This window comes from Centruroides vittatus, unplaced genomic scaffold, assembly GCF_030686945.1.
Source record: "Centruroides vittatus isolate TY-2023 unplaced genomic scaffold, ASM3068694v2 scaffold_211, whole genome shotgun sequence".
In the NCBI taxonomy this organism is placed as follows: domain Eukaryota; kingdom Metazoa; phylum Arthropoda; class Arachnida; order Scorpiones; family Buthidae; genus Centruroides; species Centruroides vittatus.
Window position 1 is genome coordinate 598,990 of NW_027122687.1, and position 17,380 is coordinate 616,369.

Genomic DNA, 17,380 nt, shown 5'->3' on the forward strand with positions numbered 1-17,380 from the left:
AATATTTAAAAAATATTGAAATTGAAAATCATAATTACATTTTCCACTTTCAGGCACCACATGTATCATAACACCGCTGTCTTGAGGAGTTTCTGCCTCATTATCATTATAAGCCAAAAGGGCTTGATATCCAGTTTGTAATGTAGTCATATTAACTGCTCTATCAACTCATTTCTTCCTGACCAAACTAAGAAATTCAATAATGAAAATAACAATTGAATAACATTGTTTTTGATTATTACAATTATTGAGCAATAATATTAATTTTGTAGTTTAAATTGAAATCAAAAAATAAAAATACCTTCCATTAAAAACTCAATTTCAGAACTTTATTTTAAGATAACATTATTGTGAATAATTTAATATAAATATTTTAATTACAGCACATAATAGTAATAGTTTTTTTATTTTTAATCTATTTCTAAACAAAAAAAATTAAGCTATTATATATACAATGAACAGACCAAATTTTCCATCATATTAGTATAAAACAGAACAGATCATAAATTTAAATAACATCTAAATATACTTTTGATAGTGACAGAAATTCCTACTTACAAAAAATCATGTGTAGAAGTTTGATACCTAACTATACTACTTCACACAAACTTCCAATAACCATTAGGCAACAGGCTAATTGCAAAAACAAGTCAAGCCTAAGGCAGAGGTTAGATCAACCACTGCTCTTAGTTAATCTCACCCTAAGCAAGCAACTGAACATTACTAATTGTTCTTCAGAGACAGATTTAACTGCATATTATTCCAAAGCTTATTTCTACAACTGATTCAATGATACATAAGTATATTAAGTTGTTTGTGAATTAAGCTTCAAATACAATTGATATAACAGAATGTATAGGATGTTACAAAAAATTAAGTATTATCTCCCATAATATTCAAATGAATTATCCATTCATTTGAAAACTATTGATTTACAACATAATTTAAAAATAGATTAAATAAAATATTAAGAATTATGCTAATTTATAACATTATGTTAAAATTATTGACATAAGCAAAATGAATTCATGACAAAATAAAGACAATTATTAATCTGTCTAGGACAGCGTTTCTCAAAGTGGGCGATAACGCCCCCTTGTGGGTACTGGAGGCTTTCAGGGGGGCAGTAGAAGGCTCAAAGGAAATTAGGGGGCATTAAGAAAATCTAGAGGGGCGATGGCAGACAAATTCTATCTATAAAAATCTGACTATAATATATATATAATGCTGACAATCTATATATTTTTTAAATTTTTATTAAAGATCACAACCTGAATATTTCTAACACGTTGACTTATATTATAGCATGAATGAACTTATTATAGTAACATTATTGCATAAATATGCTAAAAATGAAAGTTCAAGAATGGCTACCAAGAATTTTGGCTGCAGAAGCAAATCTCTCAACTATACCCTGAGTTATGGTCAGTTGTTCAACGATTTCTGATAGCATTCCCATCGTCGTATTTGTGTGAACGTGGATTTAGTGCTGTAGCAACATTGCTAACTAAAAACAGAAATCGGCTGCAAGTTACTGAACGCGGCGACTTACGGCTGATTTTAAGTGAATTTGACCCTGATATTAACAAACTGGTCGAAATACATCAGATTCATCCTTCATATTAGATAAGTTTTAAATTCAAAGCCTTCTTTTAATGTTAATAAAAATACTTCTAAATATGATTAAGTATGAGTTTTATTTCCTCTCATTGAAACATTCTTTGATCTCAGAAATAGGATATAGATCACACCCTATCTATCCTATCCATATAATAATGCATGTTTAAACATTATATTTGCAACTGTTTTTAAGATACGCAACAGATGGTAATGTAAAAAGGCAAGTTAAAAAATATGGGGGCACTAGGAATTTTTTTAATCTCAAAGTGGGCGGTGGTCGAAATAAGTTTGAGAACCAGGATGGTCCATGATGAGCAATTACTAAGTAATTTGCAGATTAAGTATGAAGCAAAAGTAATACATTATTAATTCTTTTAAATTTCATTAAACAATACTTTCTGTTTTTGCATTAAACCTTTAATAAGAAATAACTGAATTAATCAATGCACCTTTAACAGTGGGAAAAGTGTAAAAAACACTAATGTTTTTGACCCGGTTAATGGACCGTCTTCAAGTGTGGACAGTTGCAAGTGGATTCCACTTTCAGCTGTCATTAACATTCTGTAAACCTCAACCACCATTAAAGGTACATTGACTAATTCAGCTGAGTAATCACAGTGGCTAGTTCATCTTCATAACAAATAAATTTCTTATTGGAAAAGGCAGTTTAACTAAAATTATCTCAGTTAAATATTATAATCATAATCATTGCATTTAGTTCATTTTTATAATTATGTCTTAAATCTATCGTTTTTAAAGCTAAAAATTAAACTAGAAAAAACCCAGTTGGTTATAAACTATCTTGCAATGCCTCATATAAATATAGAATGTATATTAAGTTGTTATTCTTTCCTAGAATATTATAAAATAATACAAAGTAAACAGACAGCTTAGTGATGTAAAATTTAAGATTTATTGCATCAGGTTATAATTAATTTCATTTTAAAGATATCATATCTATTTTGAAACGTACTTGAAATAATTGTATATGTTTAATTATTTATTTCAAAAATATATAATTATTTTATGGTTTAGTAGAAATAATAATAAAATAAAACAAATGCATCTGTTACTTTTTATAGTCTCTAAAATTATGATACTTGATATTTTAAATTTTAAAAATAATGTACTATGCCAAAAAATATAATTCTTTTTCAGTTCTATATACAGAATATATTGGGTTTCAAAATTTATATTTTAATTACACTATGTATAAACTACTAGTAATTTAAAACTATGTTGTTTAAACCAATCATATTAACATGATGATAATAGTTTATATAATGTAATAAATTTTTTTTTTAAATATATCAATAAACTTCTTATAAATGGAACTACAGCAGATTTTTTGGCTTAATTTTGCTGCTTTTAATTAAATTATTAAAGTAATTCATACTTTTAACAAATTATTTATATATTTAGAAACTCCAGGCATTTGTTCATATTGCATATATGCTTATACATGCATATCTATATATATAATCGAGACAAGTTTATAATAATAATAATAAAAAGAAAACAACACCTTTCTTAAATTCCAGCAAAAGTTTAACTATATAAAAACGTTTTCAACTGATTTCATCAGTCTTCTTCAGTTACTCGAACAAAAAAACAAAAAGAACGAACCAAATTCAAATTTACAAAATCACGAGAATGGAAAGAATTCTCGTGATTGCGCAGACTATGCAAAAACGATGTACCGAAAAAACGGTAAAAAATGCAGATTCTTGACAAACTATATATAATATCACAATCCTACGTTATCCAATGAACGATTTCCAAGCAGACGATAGCCCATCTGCGTCCCTGTGGTTGATGCAATGGGATGTTAATTGTGCCCTATATATTTCTAATTTCTCCAAGTGTCTAACGGCCTGTTTAGATCTAGTGGCTTTTATGATGGAAGCACTATCCCAGTGTACCGTGATCTCCTGTTGCTTAGCAATAATAATAATGATAATAATAATAATAATAATCAGTGCAGAGCCCAAACGGTAAGGAGTTGAAAGTTGAAATTTGGTACACAGTTAGGGTACGTCACGAGGATGGACACTAAAAAAAGATTTTTCGAAATTCCTCCCCACTGGGGAGAGGGACAGAACTAAGTCTTAACACTTCCATCAACAATGGAAGTGTTAAGTAACAATGGAAGTGTCAACAATGGAAGTGTTACATAACAATGAAATTGTTAAGAGAAAGCGACGTGCAAGACGCAGATGCAGATTTTTTCGTTTTTGTGGGAAATTAAACATATTTTTAGACCCATCTAACAATTCTCTAATTAGTCTAGAAACAGGGGGACCCAATTCTTGCATTCTGTGAAAACGGATAAGATTAACTATAACATAATAATCTTAATCTTCACTAGCATTACTTTTGCCCGAGCAACACCGGGCCTACCTGCTAGTATGCTTATATGGAAGTTATTTCAAATAAAATTATTTCTATTCAGAGCAATCTGCAGGAAAAACTAGTTGGCAAAATATTGTCATATTTGATATGTATAGTTTCAAGACTATGAAAATGTGATTTGGATTTTAAAAAATAATTCAATTATTCACCATTATAGGAAACATAACAATGCAAGAGAAAATATTATAGCAAAGTGACTGGAAAAGTGTACATGTGTATGTGATTAGGAAATGAACCATACTCAAGAGCATATAAAGGTTAATCAATGTATTTATTGTGTTCATTCCATATTTAATGTGGTACAGTACTGTACGTAAAAGAGATAAATCACAGAGGTTTCAAGAAGTCATCATGCATAAACAAGTGCAATGTTATACCAAATTGATATCTTTTTTATACACTAAGCAAATTTCACCAATTTTTCCTGCTACACAAAACCATATTTCTTCTATTTGTAAGTACTTGAACTATCTCTTTTACAGTAAAAATATCTTCCCTATAATCTGAAAAGCATATATGCCAAGTATAAATATACAGTAAATATACTGTTATACAACTTTTACAAATTATGCTTATTGCTTTGAATAGATATACTTTGATTTAAAAATCATCCTCTATACTTTGCTTTTAATAAATTTTAAAATATGTCATAGTAAATTTGTTAATGTTGTTGCTATTTGGTTAACAAAACATTCAAAAGTTCATTATTGTTTGTAAGTTACAAAAAATTTTATTTGATAATCAATTTCAATTATATACTATTTATTTATGAATTTTGATATAACTTTCCTTATCTAATTTGTAAATGTAAGCTGATTGCTACATGTTTTGTTTAAAATTTTCAATAACAAATCATCAGTTTCATCTGATATAAACTGATAATCATAATGGTTTTAATCAAGGCTATTTTTCAGCCAGAATGTGCAGGTACACCACACTGGCAGATAACATAGAATATCAAGTCAGTACATAGTACTAACAGTCACTCAGTACGAAAAATTCTATATATTCAGGTGAGGAGTCTGGTGACTCAAATGAAATGAACTGGGCCACTCTATCAGCAACAGTGAATGTTGTGGGTTGACTGGCCATCTTTCAATGAACACACTATACTATCTGCTAATTGTCTGTCCATGCTACTTTCTTGTCAAGAAATAAGGTACAGAGAAGTGCTAATGATGTTTTCAAATGGAAAGGTAAAAACATTGTTACTAAAAGAGCACTAATAACAGTCTTCTTCTCAAACTTACTGGAATGAGTAAATAAACAATCACAAAACCTTTTTCACAAGTAGTTTCTGAATGTTTTCGGCCTTCATCAAGGCCTGCCTCAGGTGTTTAAGTAAACTGACTTCAAAAAATTGGAACATTAGAATGATGATGCTCGACTTTAAACTTTGAATGTATCAAATTCCTGCGGTTGATTGACTTTGTTCAAATTTCTCATATAGGTACTTCCACACATGCGCCACCATCTCACAATCTTTAAAGTTAATACAGTTTCCTTTCAAGTTGGCTTTATAAATTTCCCAAGATTCTAGGCTAAGAATGTGGTCTGTTTGAAAGGCTTGCTAAAAGAGCACCATTTAGCAACTAAACTAAATCCAAAACAAGAAATAGGGTAGAAAGTGCAGATGGAGATATACAAATTTAGAAAATATCAATATTGATGCTATAAATGCTGCAGCATAAAATAAATCAATTATTTGTTTTTTCCTAATAAATCACATTTACACTATACTTGTAGATAGTACACTATTGTAGTTATTTATTACGTATAACTAACGTTTTCGGCCCACTTTATGGGCCATCCTCAGGTTACAGTTGTTCGATTCTAATACAAAATCGAACACGTTCAAAATTAAACTAAATTAGAACATACATTTTAAAATTAAACAAATAGAACAAGTATAACACCAAATAATAAATAAGAAAATCCAAATAAAACACAAATGTAAATGCAAATAAAATACGGTGACTGGCCGTAAACATTAAGGAAAAATTCCTTATCCTTTAGCCCAGATATCTACTGAGCCTCTGTAGAAGCATTATTATGTGTGTTACTTTTTACCATGTACTTCCATGATGACGGTAACCCCGTCGCATCTTTATAATTTAAACATCTGCCAGACAAACCCGCTCTGTAAATTTCGCATTTCTCCGTTATGGATGACAACGTTGGCGAGTGTACTTTTGCAAGAATTTTGGCATCCTCCCATTGCACAACAGAACCATCGGCTTGCGCAATCCTGGATAACGCTGTTGAACACTTGTTTTTTGCGACATCATACTGGTGCTCTTTAATCCTCACTCTAAGGTTTCTATTGGTGACCCCTACGTAGTCCTTATCAATTCCCAATTGCTCATTTTTGTAGGGAATCGCATAAACTCCTGCCTGCTCTCTATCGCCAATTCTTTCTTTGTCATTTCTAATCAACCTATATACTGTGGGGGCTCTTTTGCATAATATACTGGCGTTTTTGTGTCTCGATATTTGCTTCATAATAGGGAAGAGACATTTATTATACGTAAACTTTGTGAAGTTACCCCCAGCTTCAGGTTTCTTCTTAGAGTTGCTCTTAGGCTTTACGTATGCTGTTATTAAACGCTCTATAGACCTTGTTCCAAACCCTAACTCCTTTGCCACCATTTTTATTCTACCCAGCTCATCCATCGTGTCCATTATATTCGAGCAATACAAAAATGCTCTTCTGATTAGGGCCCTAAATGCGGATAATTTATAAACGGTTGGGTCATTAGAATTTGCCGGAATATACATCGGATCACATGATCCGATGTATATTCCGGCAAATTCTAATGACCCAACCGTTTATAAATTATCCGCATTTAGGGCCCTAATCAGAAGAGCATTTTTGTATTGCTCGAATATAATGGACACGATGGATGAGCTGGGTAGAATAAAAATGGTGGCAAAGGAGTTAGGGTTTGGAACAAGGTCTATAGAGCGTTTAATAACAGCATACGTAAAGCCTAAGAGCAACTCTAAGAAGAAACCTGAAGCTGGGGGTAACTTCACAAAGTTTACGTATAATAAATGTCTCTTCCCTATTATGAAGCAAATATCGAGACACAAAAACGCCAGTATATTATGCAAAAGAGCCCCCACAGTATATAGGTTGATTAGAAATGACAAAGAAAGAATTGGCGATAGAGAGCAGGCAGGAGTTTATGCGATTCCCTACAAAAATGAGCAATTGGGAATTGATAAGGACTACGTAGGGGTCACCAATAGAAACCTTAGAGTGAGGATTAAAGAGCACCAGTATGATGTCGCAAAAAACAAGTGTTCAACAGCGTTATCCAGGATTGCGCAAGCCGATGGTTCTGTTGTGCAATGGGAGGATGCCAAAATTCTTGCAAAAGTACACTCGCCAACGTTGTCATCCATAACGGAGAAATGCGAAATTTACAGAGCGGGTTTGTCTGGCAGATGTTTAAATTATAAAGATGCGACGGGGTTACCGTCATCATGGAAGTACATGGTAAAAAGTAACACACATAATAATGCTTCTACAGAGGCTCAGTAGATATCTGGGCTAAAGGATAAGGAATTTTTCCTTAATGTTTACGGCCAGTCACCGTATTTTATTTGCATTTACATTTGTGTTTTATTTGGATTTTCTTATTTATTATTTGGTGTTATACTTGTTCTATTTGTTTAATTTTAAAATGTATGTTCTAATTTAGTTTAATTTTGAACGTGTTCGATTTTGTATTAGAATCGAACAACTGTAACCTGAGGATGGCCCATAAAGTGGGCCGAAAACGTTAGTTATACGTAATAAATATATGTTCTCAGCAATTAGGTGTATTGGATGTATCTAGTATATTTTGCTATAAATGCTGAGATTGAGTCAATTATTTGTTTTTTCTTTATAAAACACATTTATACTATAGCATTGTAGTAGTAGCCTTTAGTTATTGTTACATTTTTCCTAAAACAGAACTTTATTTTAGTCACCAGACATGCATACTGGCTGTAAGTTTTTAGAAAAAAAGCACTGGTTTTGAGTAATTTGAGCAAATGGTGTTGCCATTTGTAATACATAAAAGTGAGATCCAAAACAGTCTATCTTTTATAATGTATACAATTGTTTTATGATAATGTAAGTATGGTTATTTGTGTTTTATTCCAGCTTTTAACATGTAAAAATAACTTTAATGTAAATTATATTTTAACAATATACTGTATTCAATGAGGAGAAGCCAAAAAAATCTCAAATTTGGCTCAAAATGCATATAAACTGTTTGATATACATTCAATAAAGGTTGAGTTAAAAGCCTAGGACTCTAAAAAAAGCCAGTTAAGTTGAAAAATCAGTTTACTGAATTATGTCAATACAAACACAAAAAATAATTTTATAAATTTTTCATTTATATAAAAGATCAACTAGTTCATATATAACTTTAAGTAACTAGATAAGTTTCTCAAACTAGCTGTTGATATGTACTTGAATACAATTACATTGATGTAACTGTCTTGAAATACATAGCAATAACATTTTTTTTTATATCATAGTGAATCTAAATGATAAAATATGTTATCATTAGATAAAGTTTCAATGAACATTATAAATGATATCCATATCAAATCAGTTTCTAGAGAGGTAGTTGTATTCCAATAAGATATCTGAATAATTTAAATGATAAAATATTTACATACAATTTTTCTTTTGTTATGAATAAAAATTAAGATCTCAACATGAAAAAAGTTATCAAAACACACAATTTATATAAAATTGAATACAGTAGAGCGTCGATAAGTGGAACGTCGGTAAGTGGAATGGCCGGAAAGTGGAACGATTTTCAGTCGGACTGTGTCGTGCTGAATCGAATGTTTTTGATACTAAATTTACTTCTAAAGTATAATTTTCATGTTTTTTATATTCTTTAATATATTTATTTTGTTTGTACAAAATGCAGAAATAATTTTTAACGATACGATAGCCTCGATGATTATTATAAAAATTTTCGTTAGGCTTAAAATCGACGAAAATTCAACACGAAGCGATACGCAACGGAGAAAAATTTGAACATCGGACAGGTTAATGTATTTTTTCGTACAAAGTCGGAAACTGGAACAAATCATTAACTGGAAGGACCCCAGTCCCCAATTGGTTCCACTTATCGACGCTCTACTGTATATTGAATATCTAGTCATTTTTAAATTCAGTTACTCAATGCATTAGTAAACATGATAATTGATTTGCTCTATTATAGCTTACATTAAAAAAATACACAGTAAATAATTTGAGATTAAAAAGTATAATTATTCTAAAACATAGAGTAGTCATAATTAAAGTTTCTCATAATTAAACGTAACAGACTGACGAAGGGCAAAAGCCCAAAACGCGTTTCTGTAAAGTTTATGAAATAAATATCAATGAATTTTGCCAAGTGTCTTTAAATTCACCAAGTTATGACATCAAACAAAACAAGAAATAGAAGACATGGTTTCAACAAAACTAATAAACAAGAAATAAAACAAATTTTATTTATTTACAATATATATGTATTATTATACCTATTTTTATGTACTGTACCTAGTTTCACTATGATTCAGACTTATAACTTTAATAATACTAATTAAATCATTTTGTCATAAATATATATTAAATTGATATAGCATGCCTATCTTAAAAGTCTTATTTGTCAAATGATTACAATATTATATATAACATTCAATTTTTATTAGATGGAGAACTTAATGTTTTTTTACACAAGCAAAAATATTATGTAAATATATAAAAATCTATTAAAATTAAATAGTCATTCATGTGGATTCTGCAATAAAACCCTTCATTTTTATGACAAATTTTTATTGATCTGTTTGAAAGAAAAATTCTGAGAGATAAATGGTGAACTGTTCAAAATTGATATTTTTTAGCAGTTGTAATTATTACAAGTGTTACTTTTGCTATTTCATCTGTAATTTTACATCAGAATTTTGTAAAATAAGCTGCAATTACCATCTTAAAAAAATACTTTAACAATTAATTTGAAAGGAATTCATCCACACCCTTACATCCTCCATTTATTTAATAATTCATTCTAATAATGAATAATTAAGCAAAATCATATATATATTTTAATTTACCACTTTTAACTCAAACAGTATTTTTATATACTTTTTCTCACTAATCTTGGTCTCTCTTTATATAGAGTACTGGAAATCTCACTCTAATAAATGAGACATTTACCCTAAATGGTGAGCTGTTATTTTTTAGAACAAAATTTTGTTAAAATTTGCTCCAACCATTTAAAAGGCTACATCAAATGAGTATATGATGAGGGTACTCTTAAACATGAAAGTATAGTAATCAATTTTTTCTGTTGAACATAATTTTGAGCTTTATGTAATCTTGTATAAATGATGATCTATAGGTTACCATATATAAACCATTCACATTTAGATGCGACTAATGAACCAAACGCTATGGAAAACTTATTGAGCATGTATAAATGCACAATAATATCAACACAAAATATACAATTTCATAAATCTTATTGTAACAACATCAATAAGAAGGAAAATAAAGAAACCAAGATCATAATTATAACTAAAACAATTATAGAATGATTATAAATTGATCATTCTATGATTGATTTCAATGAGAACAATCAAAATATTAACTGCTCCAGTGAAGGAGAAAGACTGCCTTGAAGAGAAAGAACAAGTATGGTACTTATAAGTAATTTATGGCAGCTTAGATTATTATATATTTCATAATTATAATTAATTCAGATACTTTTACTTTTAAAATGGTAAAAACATGTAAATTTCAAAACAAAAACAGAAAAATACAATCAAATTACAAATCGTTTTATTCTTTTACTCTGTATTATGGAATAAACTGATTACTTTTTAAATAGTTTAGTGTGAAAAAAATTGCATTTTATATAATGCAATTTTCTTCACACTAATTCAGATCTTTTTTATAATTTATTAGCATTTATTTACATGATTATATTATATAATTCAAGGCTAAAAATTCAATACTTTTTTTAGCAATACAGTAACACAAAATAGGTCATATCCTCTAAAAAATAAAATGATACAGCATAAACAAAATTAATAGTTAAAAGTAACATTAATCACTTCTAATAATAAATTTTTAAATTAAATTACTTATGAAAAGCATGTTCCATGGTTAAACTTCCTGTTTATAATGCTTAATAAAACAATAATGAATTATTAATGATAAACAAATCTTGACGGTGTGACCTATTTCTATTTATCACTTTTTATAAACTTGCTTCTCTAATTAATATTTTGATTCCCTACATGCCTCATCCTTCATTATCAACATTAGCAACTGTTATTTTAACAGAGCTTTGTAAATTTTTTCATATCAACACAATTAACACTGCTGTCATCTTTAATCTACTGCACTGATTATTAAAAATGAATAAATTTTATTAAAAATCATAAATAACAAAAAACAGGAGGAATAATTTTAAAAAATGCCAAAGAACTTCCCAATCAAACTATAAACCTAAAATTACAACACAAAAATACAAAATATTTTAATCTATACAATGGAAAATTTTTATGATTCATAATAGTGAAATCATAGACTGAAGATTAAAAAAATAATAATAATAATAATATTAATAAAACTGACATTATATTACATTAAATAAGTGTAATATTTATATTATTATTACATAAATAAATTATTAATTTAACTTATAAACTATTTCTCAAAATTGTAATTATTAATTTATAGTCAGTAACAACAACTTTTCATTATTATAAATATGAGTTTTCTTCTTATAAATAAAATCAAACCAACCTTATAAACAAACAGTAAAGAAAATTTTTTGAAATAATTAATAACTGCTCGTTTATGAACATATTCTATTATTAATTGCTGAAAAAACTAATTTTGATACTCAAATAAAAAAAATAAATGTATGAATTATACCAATCAATAAACTCTGGTATTTTCTTAATGAGGTTTTTACTTATTAAACTATAATTAATTTTTACTAGTAAAATTTACTACTTGTTTACCATGTTACAGCTTCAATGTCTACTTTTAGTACAGTAATTTTATAGCATCTAAACGATCTTTAAAATTTATATTTTTAAACTTTTTAAAGTATTCAAATAATAATTTTGAATGTCATTTTAAAATAATGCTGCTTTAAGACTTTAATTTTATTCTGCTCGTTATATTAACAATGCTTAAAAAACTACTAATTAGTAATTTCTTCATCCGATGGTTCTTTTTATTTTTTTAATTAGTACATAGAGAGATTTATTCATTTAATGTTTTAAATGAATAAATTTCAATCTAGGAACGCATATAAAATACCATGATATACAGTAAGACCCCATGTTAAGTGGGGTCTTACTGTATATCATGGTATTTTAATTTAAATGCTATGGTTGCATAGTACTTGCATGAATTTAACCCCACTAACACACTATAGATATGAATGGTGGGATGTTCTATACTAATAAATGCTAGTGCCATAGGGTCTCACCACTATGGCACTAGCAGCCTTTGCAACTGACAAACAAGTTCAAGTTTCTCTTAACAAGACACACATACACCATGCCAGAGACAAGGTTAATCTTAAAAATTCAGAGAAACTGGAAATATATAAAGCCATCAGAAAAAACACAGCTATAAACTATGACAACAATGACACCCTATCAGAAGCATGAAGTTAGTTTCTTGAAGTCACTTGAAATTATTATTTGATTTATAAACAGCAGCAATGAAGGTTACTACCATATCCAAACACATGTTCCAACCTTTTGAAATTTATATTCAAATTCCTGTTCCAAAATAATTCTGTTCCAACTTGATGATGACCCCTGAAAATTGTCAAAAATGTTTGTTTTTATCAAGAAATAGTATTATTCTGCTGGATTTTTTATTTTTGTCTGTGTTGTTTTTATAAAGATATTCACTTATTTGCTCTACTTTAAGTTTTAATACATAACATTTAATATGGATACAATGAAAATAGTTTTGATATGCTGAAATTAGGAGAAAATAACAAAAGCTATTCCAAACAATAATTAATTTTTGATACATTCTCAAGAAATATGAGATGATGGAAAAAGTATAAACTGGAAATGTGGAAGAATTAATAGTTTGAAATGATTCAAACAAACAAAAAGAGACAATCTTTACATTTAATTTAGCTTTATTTCAACAATTCTATATTTAAAAGTTTTAATTTGTTATTAGAAATCTTACTGTAAATAACAAATAAAAGTTAATTGAACAAAACTATGTGAACTTGTCAGCATCCATGTGGATCTTCTCTGAAGCCAATATATCAAGAAAATAGTTTTAGATTTTAACTGTTCTTCAAGGTGTTCATTGCAACAAATTCTCTAACTCTCTACAGTTGAAAATGTAGTATCACCCAAATGATGTGTCATGTATACACATTACGATTAACAGCCAAAGAACTTAACTGTGCTGAATCACAAGCATATTTTGAACAGTGTATACTGATTTTTCCATCACATTATTATAAAATCAAAGTTTCAAAGATGCATAATTTGAAAACTCCCTGTATACTTTTTCCTATTTTAAATAATTTTAGTATTAATTAATTCTAATAAGTGACAGAAGTGTACAATATGTTTCTAGTGGGTTTTCAAATCATACAGCATTTAAATCTGTTTATAAAAAACATGCAACACCAGTTCTTTTACACAGAATTTATTCTATGAGAAGTAATATGTTCAGTAAATATTTACTTATTTGAACATTAATAAAATACCTTGGTAAATAGCATATCATTATTTTATATAAAATTAAGTATTATAATTTCTTTACATACAAACTTATTTGATAATAGCATGAACTTTGCACTTTAAAATAATTAATTTTATATCTAATATTTTTTATTCAGCTAATGGATAATAAGTGCTTAACAGCATCCATTTTGCAAGCAGGCTTCACTACTCATTGCCATCATTCTTAATTAAGATAAATGAGATTAAAAAGTTTTCCTGGTAAAGGATATGATTTTTCATTACACATATCTTCAATTTCCCATAAACATGCTACAGTTTTAATATAATCTATTTAATTCTATTAATGTATAGTACTTATATTCATAGATTTACATAACACATAATTCCAGAAAAAAATTCATGAGTATGAATCAGCATAAATATGGTTATTTTGTGTAAGAGTATTTTTTTCATAAAGTTTTTTTCTAATATGGTTAGATTATCTGTTTATTTCACAAATATTATATCTAGATATCCTCTTTATCATCATTATCAATTTACATTTATCAAATTTTAAAAAATTAATTAAAAAAATATTAATAAGTAAAATAAACTGTCTTCAGTGTTAAAGATGACTTAAAAGATATGCTAATTTTTTTTTCTGGTGAATAAACTCTTATGTAAAACAAAAAGTGTGTCTTTAAGTCATCTTTAACACTGAAGTCAATTTATTTTACTTATTGGGCTGCAGTTTGAAAAAATTGTAGACCTATAAATTCCCATTATTGTCTGTCCGTCTTTCCTTAATCTCAAGAATGGAGTTAGATAGATGAAGGTTGAGACCAGATATGGAAACCTTAGGGGCAGGAGACTCAATTAACTATATACAAACTTCCAATGCAAACCAAAAGTCATGTTATTTCAGACACAAAGTACAAAGTGGTAGAGAAAGAGAGGCAATTTTTTAATATATTTAAATCCATGATATTTATTTGAATAATTATTAGAACTATAATAATGAATTTAGATATATCACAAAATTACCTCTCTACACTACACTGAATTTATTCAAAAATCAAATGTTGTATAATATATTACATAAATTATTTACATGAAAATTTAGATGGTTAGCAAATATATCTTTATTAATGTAAAAGATTTTGCAAATTCATAAAGTGAAGACAAAATTCAAGATGGCTGCCATAAACAAAGAACACCACTCAAAATAGAAATTTTAATTATGAAAATATCAGTATTCCTCAATGGAAATTATAAAACAAAACACTAAATAAACTTTAGCCCACTGTGACAAAAAAATACCAGACAGACAACATAACTTTTAAGTCACTTAACAATGCTACACAAAAGCTAGACTGCAAATTTTCTGCTAAATCGACAGCTCTGACATCATTGGTTTGCTTGTCTGGCTGTATCAAAGTTACTTTATCAAGAAATGCAACAAAAGGATTTATGAAACTTAATAAACTTGGGAAGGTCAGTACCCGTGAAGGTTGACTTAGGAAAGACAACATTATACGTAAAATTTTGTTCAACCGAAGGGGTAGAAAATACATATTATATATGGTGTTTACAGGGACAAACAATCCAGTTCAACTTAAGGAGAATTTGAGATTAGAGGTTTAACTGTATATATATAGGGTATCCTAGAATAACTTCTGCAGTTATTGGTATATTACTCTTTCCACAAGATTAGAAGTCCATTGATGCCAAACTATAGCTGAAATTGAATGTGGTGACAAGCATAACATGCAAAGACCTCCCATGGAAACCACATCAGTAATAAAGTCAATGTGGGTTTGCACATGTATATTGTATAACAAAAGTTATTCAGGGGGCACCCTGTATATATTCCGTATATATCTAAGTTATTTAGAATTTTTAAGTGGAAAATATATTATTAAAACAAGATTACAAACAGTGGCAAATTACCATACAGGTAAAAACAGCAATTGTCTGGCATCCCCAACAACAGGGGTCTGAATCAATCTTTTATAAACTCGTCACCATATTAAGATCAAAATTAAAATTCCATGCCACATCCGGAAACCTTAGATTTCCAGCATAGTGCAGGCACAGAGCAGAACGCTCCATTACTCGGTCCTTACTACAAACAACAATTTAATATAATTATTAAATTTATTAAGAGATGGCACCTAACCCCTCCCTCTAGTACTAAACTGTTTCATAATTTATTAGTATTACAGCCGTTATCGAGCCCGACGACATACAGCATCAGTCGGCTCATATTTTTGTAATGTATCGGTTTTAGTGACGTGATTTGTCCACTAACTACAAACAATTCTTTCTTAGATAAATATATCGAGACTATATCTTATACGGAATAAAAATAAAGAAGTCTTCTTATCTCATCCTTCTTCAACACCTTGGGAATAAAACAGTGTACAGAAATCCTGGCCATTTCATTTTATTAAAAATAAAACAAAAAATTTAAACTCAAATCTATGTAATTTTCATAAATATATATTTTTTTAAATGATTACTTTAAATTAATAAATTAATATGTATAAATTACCATTAATTAACCCAAAATCGGGTAGATAAATGATAGAATGTCAATTTCTCTGTAAACGAGATTCTGATCACTTTCATAAGCTTCATCATCTCGAGGGAAGCGACGTAAACAGCGAGAACACAAACAAAAAGCATATTTGGACTCGTTTCAACTTTTCCAAATAAACCAAAACCGAAACTCCAATTTATGGCTTATATAACTCGTATATACAATAAATTGGAGTTTTTTAATGGTTTATACTCCACGTAGGCTTATAAAATGCGTAAAAAACGTAAATAAGAAGAGTTTATGCAATAATTTTCCGAAGAGATTCGTCTGTTTCAAAACAGCTGATCGTTTGGACGTAACGTAGTAACAAAAAACGACGTGGAATCTCTCCCTGGCGAATTATATTTATCCGATATGGCATTAATACGAAAATCTGTCGCGTTTTTAATCGTTTCTTACTAAAAACTTACCTCTTTCGCTATTTTATTACTTGTTGTTTTCATAAATAATACCAATGACCATTCAATCTACCTCCATCTTGTTATTGAGATATATTACGAGCTTCGGCGTTTGGTGTCGCCCCTATCGCCACTTATCAAACAAATTTTTTTTAACCACCCGACCGGCGTATTTAAGGGGAGAAAAAACCCCGATTTATCGAATTTTCTACGTCTGTAGCTTCCAATTTTATATTATTAGTTAGTAGTATATCACGGTAAGTGATTAGCGAGTGGCACGTGCGATTGGCGCTTTTATAATTCGTAACGGAACCAATTTTCAATAGTTTTCAGTCGTGCGTATCGAAATATTGAATGCTCCAAGTGTTTTATATATAAATTCTGCTCTTTAAAGGTGAAAATGGTGCTTTAAGTGTATGTAATATCGGGCAGAGCAACTGATTATTGTAATTTTTATTTTTATAATTAAATAAGGGATTTCAAATGGCATCTTCCACGGTTTGCATTACTCCATAAATATCTAGAGAACATGGTTCAAAAACTAAAAAATCTCATCCAGGTAACTGAATAAAGCGTTAAATTCATGGCTTTATAATTAATAAGGTTGAAATGAGTCATT

General features: G+C 28.9%; 1 protein-coding gene across 1 annotated transcript in view; it reads right to left on the reverse strand.

Moving 5' to 3' along the window:
• Positions 1–16,884, reverse strand: part of Atg9 (autophagy-related protein 9) — a 41,376-nt gene extending 24,492 nt beyond the window's left edge. The window contains exons 1-2 of the mRNA XM_067285175.1: positions 16,774–16,884; positions 39–187 (exon numbers count right to left, since the gene is read on the reverse strand). Coding sequence (XP_067141276.1) covers positions 39–150 — 112 coding nt within the window. The 5' untranslated portion in view covers positions 151–187; positions 16,774–16,884. The remainder of the gene's footprint in view (positions 1–38; positions 188–16,773) is intronic.
• Between the last annotated feature and the right edge of the window lie 496 nt (positions 16,885–17,380).